Below are 9504 nucleotides of genomic sequence, written 5' to 3' on the forward strand. Positions count from 1 at the left end.
AACCTGGCCCTGGTGGAGCTGCAGCCCGCCGGCGGGGAGGACGCCGCCGCCGCCTGCTTCCTCGTCAACTGCCTCTACGAGCAGAACTTTGTGTGCAAGTTCGCGCCCAAGGAGGGCTTCGTGAACTACCTCACCAGGGAGGTTTACCGCTCCTACCGCGAGCTGCGGACTCAGGGCTTTGGAGGTGAGACGGAGGTGCGGCGATGGGTGAATTTAGGGAGACCCCGAAAAGGAGATGGCTGTGGAGTCCTGGAAGAGGCGAGCTGCAGGAAGGGGTTACTGAGAAGGGTCCCACTCTACCCCCGTTCCTCCTTAGACGTAGGCAGAATACACAGTAAACAGAGTACAGGCTTGGTGAGGGAGGAGGGGTGACATCGCGAAGCCCGGACTCGCTCCTGAATGGAGGGTGGTGTCGAATGGGCTGGCGCTCTGGGCTGTGTGTATGGGGTGGAGGAGGCAGCTCCTCGGGATTCTTGGTTTCTGGCCCTGATGTGCTGCTGAGGCAGGGAGTGAGCTGCCTGGAGGCCGTCTGATGACTAGCGGGCACCCCCCGGGCCAGGCATCCCCAGGCCTGAGGCACTAAGTGCGCCTGATGGAGGAGAGAATCCTCTTCCACGGATGGGCTGGGGACTGGTTAGCATCTCTGCACCCCGCCCCCCACCTATTGGCCTTTGGTGGTCTGGGGGAAACTGCTGACCCCAGACACTTAAGAACAAGTCTAGCCTGGGGTTGACCCAAAAAGGGAGGGGGAGGGGGCATAGCAGCCAGAGGCTCTGGGGTGGGAGTGAGAAGGGTGTGGGTGAGTCAGTTCATCAGTATGTATACCTGGTAGGGCAGGGATGTCAGCTGTCCCGGCAGGTGTGTGTGCGTGTGAGCCAGGCAGGGCTCCCTCTCCCTGCCTCAGGATCTGGTACCAAGCCTTCTGCTCACCTTGTTTACTTCCGGGGATCAGGGAAAAGTGGGGGCCAGGGCTCCTCCTCTTTTCTCCTGGGACTGAGCAATTAGCTGACATGAGGGCCCCTCCAGAGACCTTTGTTCCCCATTCTCTCCACCTGCTGTTCTGGCCAGGCGGGGCTCCAGGGCAGGGATGGGTCACAGCTGATAACCTCTGTGAGCACTTTACAGCTTCTGATTGCTGTACCATTCACCCTCTTCCTGAGCCTCATGACAGCCACCTCTGAAAGGGGGCTATGCGTGGTCATCCCACCTTTCAGATTAGGAAACTGACTCCCATGATGAATAATTGGCCCATAAATGGTAGGCCTGGGGCTCAACCCCAGGCAGGACCTCCAAACGCCTGTGCTGTTTTTCACACAAGACCACCTTCTGCAAGAGACCTGCCTCTGATTCAAGACAGCCCAGGGGGTAACCCGGTCCGAGCCCAAGGAAGGGCTGAGTCTGGGGGTGACCTCAGTTCTGCAAAGTGGAGAAGAGACTGTCTTCTCCAGCCCTTTTCTGGACTAGTCTCTCTTCAGGTTAAGGGCCCACTCTTCTCCCTGTCCTTCAAGGAGCTCTCCTGGGTCTCTGGGATGGGGATTCCAGGAGGGGGCACCGTCTCTGGGCCAGGACCTGAGCCTGTTCCACAAGGAAGTGGCAGAGTGTAGGTGGTGATGACGCTAATTGACCTGAGCTGCTGGTGCCCTTCCTGCAGCTGACAGTGGCAACCCGTGGAGTCCCACTCCAAGGCCTGTGCCTGAAACTCTGGAGTCTGGTCAGAGAGCTGAGCTGGACCGGGCCACATGGTCTTGGAACCAGCCGTCCTCATCTGGAAGCTTCCCCACCCCAAACAAGGCAGGATGGAATGGGAATTTCCGTGGCACTGAGGGAGCTGGGTAGGGCTTGGACTGGGTGTGAGCTCCAGGCCATTTTCAGGGTGTTGCAGTGCTTTGGGGAGTGGGGAAAGCTGTGTGGTGTCAAGGAACCCATTCTCAGCTGAGTCCAGTTAGACTGGAGGTGGGTAAGGGCAGGATAAAGCCATTTTGTCAGGCAAGATGGACAGGTGCTTAGGACTTCTAAACCTTTGATTCTTGTATGAGGTGGAGAAATCCTCCCCGGGATGGGTTTGTTTGTTCCCCTTTCCTTGCCTGTGGCCAGGCCAGTCCAGTCCAGTCCAGATTCCTGTGGCCTCCAGAGCACCTCGCTCCTTCCTCTTCTGCCTTCTCCCCCCTTTCCCTTGGAGGAGTGGCTTAGGAGGTGGAGTCTGTGTTTGCCTGGAGACGTCCTGGGGCAGGCGGCTGAGGGAAGGGCTGGCTTTATTACCACTCTGGCCCTTTGCTCTCTTGGGGGTGGGAAGGAGGGAGTGGTAGGACCGGTCACCTGCCCCTTGCTCCTGGGCACTGGGGCTTGGAGACAAGCAGCTGTGTGGGGGTGGACATGGCTGATTTGGCCCAAAGTCTGACACATCACTCTGCCTGCCACTTCCACCTTGGGTGCCGGTGGGGCTAGCCTGTCTGTCTGCTACGTAGACTGCCAAGTAGTCCGTCTTCTTTCCCTTTTAGATAGCTGATTTCTTCTTGAGAAATGCAAGGAGGGAGGAATGGCCTCCTCCCAGTCACTGCCCCCTTCGCTTTTTCTCTCAGAGGTCACCTCTGAAGTGCCAGCTGTTACTATTTCTTTTTTTTTTTTTAATATATTTTATTGATTTTTTACAGAGAAGAAGGGAGAGGGATAGAGAGTTAGAAACATCGATGAGAGAGAAACATCGATCAGCTGCCTCCTGCACGCCCCCCAGTGGGGATGTGCCCACAACCAAGGTACATGCCCTTGACCGGAATCGAACCCGGGACCCTTGAGTCCGCAGGCTGACGCTTCATCCACTGAGCCAAACCGGTTCGGCTGTTACTATTTCTTTACCTTCTCTTCTTCCTTCCAACTCCCTCTTACATTGGACATGCCCTCTGCAGATCCTCTGTGGAGGGCAGTTTGGCAGTATCCACAAAACCTGTAAATGCATATTACCCACAGCACAATTCCACTTGTAGGAATTCATGCTGTGGCTCTATTATGCATGTGTAGTACAGCTTACCAGCCAGGTGTTCCCTGTAGCATTGTTTATAATAGCAAGAATGGGAAAGGTCACAATGTCTGCCAACACATCCTATAATTGGAAACAGTGGTGATATATTAATAATAGTAATAATAGCCCTAACCGGTTTGGCTCAGTGGCTAGAGCGTCGGCCTGCGGACTGAAGGGTCCCAGGTTCAATTCTGGTCAAGGGCGTGTACCTTGGTTTCGGGCACATCCCCAGTAGGGGGTGTGCAGGAGGCAGCTGATTGATGTTCCTCTCTCATTGATGTTTCTAACCCTCTCCCTTCCTCTCTGTAAAAAATCAATAAAATATATTTTTAAAAAATAATAGTAATAATAAATCCTGAGGCAGCATGGCTTAGTTGTTAGTAGAGAAGGAAAGGAAGGAGGGAACACTAAATCAAGAGGAGACTGGTGGACTGGTTAAATAAGTTGTAAATTATGGTGTATTTATACAACGAGTATGTGCAACTAAAAAAAAAAAAACTGTGTTGCATGCTTATGAGTTCAATACTATCTCTGTTGATAGTCACACACACACAAACTAGCAAGAGTAGATGTCTCTGGAAAGAACTTGGGGGTTTAGAAGAAGAGGGAACTTAATTCTCACTATCCTTTTGTACTTTTGAATTTTACGTCATGTACCTATATTACCTAAACTAAAAACAAAAATCCCAAGATTATAAAAGCAATCAAAAGTACACCTGTAAGCAAATGAGTGGCCTGCAACATGGCATTTTGGAGAAAGAATAAGCTATGGAATCAGATAGAACACCCCAGCTCTGCCATATAGAAACTGAACAACCCTGGACAAGTCATTTAACCTCTCTGGTGCCAATTTTCTCCTCTGGAAGGAGGGATAAGACTGCATTTGTAGCCAAGGCCGGTTTGGCTCAGTGGATAGAGCGTCGGCCTGCGGACTGGGAGGTCCTGGGTTCGATCCCGGTCGGGGGCATGTACCTGGGTTGCGGGCACATTCCCAGTGGATGTGCAGGAAGCAGCTGATCGATGTTTCTCTCTCATCGATGTTTCTAACTCTCTATCTCTCTCCCTTCCTCTCTGTGAAAAGTCAATAAAATATATATATATAAAAAAACTGCTTTAAAAAAAAAAAAAAAAGAATGCATTTGTAGCCCAGCTGTCATGGCTCAGTGGTTGAGCGTCGACCTATGAACCAGATCATTTCGATTCCCCAGGGCACATGCCCAAGTTGCGGGCTCAGTCCCCAGTAAGGGGTGCGCAGGAGGCAGCTGATCAATGATTCTCTCTCATCATTGATGTTTCTATCTCTCTCTCCCTTTCCCTTAGTCTCTGAAATCAATAAAAATATATTTTAAAAAAAGAATGCAGTTGTAGCAGGTTGTTTAGGGAGGTAGGTGATATAGATCAGGGGTGAGCAAACTTTCTATAAACTTTCAAATAGTAAATATTTTATGCTTTGTGGACCATACAGTCTCTGTTGCAATATTCAGCTCTGCTGTGGTAAGGTGAAAGCAGCCGTCCACAATATGTAACCAAATAGGCGAGGCTGGTTCGGACACAAATTTGAATTTGATGTACTTTTCACGTCACAGAATATTATTCTTTTGATTTTTTTTCAACCATTTGAAAATATACTAGGTGGTGGGCTGGATTTGGTCTGCAGGCCTCGTTTGCTTACCTGTGTTGTAGGTGAGGCGGGTGAAGTACCCAGCGTGGTGCTGAGGACACATCCAACAAGTGGCAGCTTTGTTAATACGTATGACTCCACATCTGTTTCCAACCCTGGCCTCTCTGGAGCTCCCACTTCGTACCTCCCCTCTGGAGGGTCCTACCTCCCTCAAATTTAAATTCTCTGTGACTGAAGGCACACATTTCCTCTATATCTGATTTCCCTTCTGCCTTAGCCCTTCCTCCCCATCTCCCAGCACCTGTCAGACACAGAAGCCTGAAGCATATGCCCCGCATTGATGCTGACCTCCTCCTTTCCATTCCCTTAGCTCTCCCTTAATTCAGGCCACTCTCGTTGCATCTGCCCTGCCCCACTGTACTGGTCCTCTTGCCAGCCTCCTTGTTCCATAGAAATAATTCCAGGCATAACCAATGGACATAAGACACTGCGGGGTAGGGGAGGCCAGGGGATTGTCAAGGGTGGGAAAAAAAATGGAGACATGTAATACTCTTTGCAATGCTTTAAGCAATAAAGAAAGAGAGAGAGAGAGAGAGAGAGAGAGAGAGAGAGAGAGAGAGAGAGAGAGAGAGAGATAGAAGGGGAAAGAAAAGAAAAGAAAAGAAAAGAGAAAAGAAAAGAAATAATTCCAGGCAGATGGTAAACAGGAGAGTCCCTGCTCCCCAGGCCCTTGGCCCTTGGCCCTTGGCCTTGGCCCTGCCTTAGCTCTCTTGGGCCTCACTCACGCATCTAGAAGGTCAGTGTCTGCTGCGGCCAGGGCTTCTAGGATTCTAGACCCTCTCTCGCAGCCAGTGTCCCCTTCCTTTACCACGAGTTGTTAAACATTCAAATGTCACTCCTTCTGTGTCCACATGTCCTGGCCTAGTATTCAGGGCCCTTTGAGGTCTGTCCAGGCCAGCTGGTCTCCTTAATGTCACAATACCAGCCTTGAGAATCCCCAACTCCTTGCTTTGGCCCCTCATGTTTTCTTTTTTTAAACAGTTTTTTGTGTTTTGTTTTGTTTTTAATTGATTTCAGAGAGAGGAGGGAGAGGGAGATGAAAACATCAATGATGAGAGAATCATCGATTGGTACCTCCTGCAGGCCTTCTACTGGGGATCGAGCCTACAATCCGTGACCTCCTGGTTCATAGGTCGACACTCAACCACTGAGCCACCCTATCCAAACCCCTCATATTTTCTGTTGTCATCAACAACCTAGCACATTCTTCCCCACAACCAAACAAATAAAAACAAAAATAAAAGAATCAATACATTCTTTCTCCCTCCTCCAAAAGGACTTTTCTTATTATTCTAGTCTTTCAGAGCCTCTCCCTTCTCTGAATGTCCATCCACTTCCTTGTCCTGTATACATACTTCGTATGGCTTCATCTTGTTCTGTCTTTTCTCCCATGTAGCTTCGTGTGGTTGGGTCTTACCTGCCTAACTGGGCTGCAAGCCCTTCAAGGACAGTACTAATTTCCTGCGGCTGCTGTAACAACGTGTTACAAACTGGGTGTCTTAAAATCACAGAAATTTGTTGTCTCACAGTTCTGGAGGCCGGAAGTTCAAAATCAAGGTGCTGGCAAGGCCATGCTCCCTCTGACAACCCTAGAAGAGGGTCCATCTTCGCCTCTTCCAGTTTCTGGTGGCTCCAGGGCTTCCTTGGCTTGTGGCTGCCTAACTCCCGTCTCTGCCTCTGTCCTCACACAGCCTTTTCTGCCTTCATTACGTATTTTTCTATCCTGTCTTTTTCTTTTCTTTTTTTAAGGTATACTAGAACAGGAACTGTTGTGTTTTTTTGTTAATACATTTTTATTATTTTAGAGGGGAAGGGAGAGGGAGAGAGAGATAGAACCATCAATGATGAGAGAAAATCGTTGATCGGCTGCCTCCTGCATGCCCCTTATTGGGGATCAAGCCCGCAACCCAGCATGTGCCCCAACTGGGAATCAAACTGTGACCTGGTTCATAGGTTGATGCTCAACCACTGAGCCACACCGGCCGGGCTACCCTCTCTTTTATAAAAACACTTGTCATTGGCTAATCCAGGATGATCTCATGTGGAAATGCTTAACTTGATTACTTCTGCAAAGACCCTTTTTCCAAATAAGTTCACATTCGTGAGTTCAGGAGGTTAGACATGGACTCTTTGGGGGGCCACCATTCAACCCACTCCAGGCAGGAATCCTGCTTTGTGCTTTGTTTCTTTCTCCAGCTCCTAACCAGAGACTGGGGGAGCCTCAGACACAGGCGCTGTCAGGCTGAGGGAGGACATGGTTCCCTTGGGCTCTCTCATAACTGGAGGCAGGGTCTGTCTGAGGTGGCAGAGGCACCGTCTTCCTGTGGCCACTCTCCCTGGGACACCAGGACTTGTCACATTGCTGCCTGGGGACTCTGTGTGTAGGGTCTCAATCAGCAGAGGGGGTGATGGATGTTAATTCCACATTTACTTATTTGGCTTTTCAAAAATATTGTTGCTTTAACTTTTTTAAAATATATTTTTATTGATTTCAGAGAGTAAGAGAGAAGGAGAGAAAGATAGAAACATCAATGATGAAAGAGAATCATTGATCAACTGCCTCCTGTGTGCCCCCCACTGGGGATCGAGCCTGCAACCCGGGCATGTGCCCTTGACCAGAATTGAACCCAGGTCCTTTCAGTCCACAGGCCAGTGCTCTATCCACTGAGCCAAGCTGGCTAGGGCACTTTAACTTTTTTTTTTTTTTAATATATTTTTATTGATTTTAGAGAGGAAGGGAGAGGGATAGAGAGATAGAAACATCAATGATGAGAAATCATTGATCAACTGCCTCCTGTGTGCCCCCCACTGGGGATCGAGCCTGCAACCCAGGCATGTGCCCTCCGGCCGGAATGAACCTGGGACCCTTCAGTCTGCAGGCCGACGCTCTATCCACTGAGCCAAACCAGCTAGGGCGGCACTTTAACTTTTTCAAGCAGTTAGTACAAGACCTACTTAATGTAGAAGAGAGGACTAAACCTCCCCTGAAATTTTTTTTTCCTAAATGGGATCAGATGGCACATGCTGTACAGTAATTTGCTTCAGAAAGTAAGTCTTACAACATAACGATGTCTTTAATATAAATAGTGAGCAAGATGGTGGTTTAGATGTGGGTCCCCACCTGTGCCCCATGCTGGTTGCTGAGTCCTAGGTTGGTCTAGGTGTGGCCCATATAGCTCCCCATCCCCAGGAGAGATCTGGTCCGTTCAGTGTGAGTTGACCTTACCTCACCTTCCCCCCAGGGTCCCGGATCCCCAAGATCTGGGCAGGCATAGACTTGAAGGTACAGCCCCAGGAACCCCTGCTGCTGAAGGGTGTGGAGAACACAGATTGGCACCTACTGCAGGGTGACCCGGACGTCAGGGTAGAGGTGAGACGTTGGTCTGGCTCCCTGATTCCACTCAGCTCTCCAGGGCCCCCTTTCCTTCTGGGGCCATAGGCCAAGGTGGATAGATGCTGAGGATACATGTAATAGCAAGTCCCTCTGTTCTCCCTGGGTGGTTGTGTGGCTGGGAGGGCCTGGAGGAGCCCAAGGGCATCAGGGGTCCCAGCCTAATGGCCACTCCTATGTATAGAGGAAAGATCCGGACCAGGTGGAACTCTGGGGACTCAAGGAAGGCACCTACCTGTTCCAGCTGACATTGGACAGCTCAGACCAGCCAGAGAGCACGGCCAATGTCACAGTCACCGTTCTCTCCGCCAAGCAGACAGAAGGTGAGGGGGGTGGGTAGGCAGCATCTAGAGCCACCCCCATCTGTTGATTGGCCCCTGGGCCCCCCTCACAAGCTTTCCTCCCCACAGAATATTGCCTCGTAACCAAAAAGGTGGGCCGCTGCCGTGGTTCCTTCCCCCGCTGGTACTATGACCCCAAAGAACAGATCTGCAAGAGTTTTGTGTATGGAGGTTGCTTGGGCAACAAGAACAATTACCTTCGGGAGGAAGAGTGCAAGCTAGCCTGCCGTGATGTACAAGGTGGGCCTTTGCGTGGCAGCTTTGGGGATCAGGTGACTTTCCCTCAAGGTAGGTGGTCTCTCTTCACTAGTCAGAGAGCTGGGCATGAGAGTCCCCCGTTCCCAGGCCCCCAGCAGCTCATCCCTTCTGGGCCTGGCCCTGTCTCCTCTCACTTCTTGGTTTTTTCTTTCCCAGGTTCCTCCAAGGAAAGGCACCATCCAGGTAGGCTTTGCTCCTCTCCCTATTCCCCTCACTCCTGCCAGATCTCCAGCCCATATCATGTCCACGCCCTTGACCAAGCTGCTTTTGCCCAACCCACTCCTCCCCTCGTAGTGAGTGGACAGAGCACAAGCACCCCACCCCTTGCAGCCTAGCATCCTCCTATCAGGATCTGCCCAGTTCGTGTGAGGAAGGGTTCATGGGGGACAGGTGGGGAAATAGTGGACGTGTCATGTTGGGGCAGAGAGGGCCAGGTAGATGATGGACCCTCTGCTGGAGCGTGACCTCACCCCCCTCCCAATTCCTCCCCTACTCAGTGTGCTCTGACACCTGTCCCTCCTCCGAGTTCCACTGCAGCAATGGCTGCTGCATCGACAGCTATTTGGAGTGTGACGGCACGCCCGACTGCTCTGACGCCTCCGACGAGGCCACCTGTGATGAATGTAAGGCCTGGGAGGTGGAGGGGTGGTGGGCAGCAGCGGGGGAGGTCCTGACAATTTACCCTGCATCCCTGGGAGACCATTGCTGGGGCTGTGCCTCTGATCTTTCATTTTTGCAGACACCAGCGGCTTTGAGGAGCTTCAGAACTTCCGTTTCCCCAGTGACAAAGGTGAGGGCCCCCCCCCCCCCCCCCCCC

At 51.1% G+C, this 9504-nt stretch overlaps 1 protein-coding gene across 1 annotated transcript in view; it reads left to right on the forward strand.

Annotated features, from left to right (window-relative positions):
* SPINT1 (serine peptidase inhibitor, Kunitz type 1) overlaps window positions 1-9504 on the forward strand; it is a gene marked incomplete at its 5' end in the record, with an annotated part of 12318 nt that continues 2814 nt past the window's right edge. The window contains 7 exons of the mRNA XM_005860334.2: window positions 1-184; window positions 7940-8067; window positions 8273-8411; window positions 8499-8717; window positions 8844-8870; window positions 9185-9310; window positions 9427-9477. Coding sequence (XP_005860396.1) covers window positions 1-184; window positions 7940-8067; window positions 8273-8411; window positions 8499-8717; window positions 8844-8870; window positions 9185-9310; window positions 9427-9477 — 874 coding nt within the window. The remainder of the gene's footprint in view (window positions 185-7939; window positions 8068-8272; window positions 8412-8498; window positions 8718-8843; window positions 8871-9184; window positions 9311-9426; window positions 9478-9504) is intronic.

The sequence above is a fragment of the Myotis brandtii genome, unplaced genomic scaffold (assembly GCF_000412655.1).
Source record: "Myotis brandtii unplaced genomic scaffold, ASM41265v1 scaffold133, whole genome shotgun sequence".
Taxonomy (NCBI): Eukaryota; Metazoa; Chordata; class Mammalia; order Chiroptera; family Vespertilionidae; genus Myotis; species Myotis brandtii.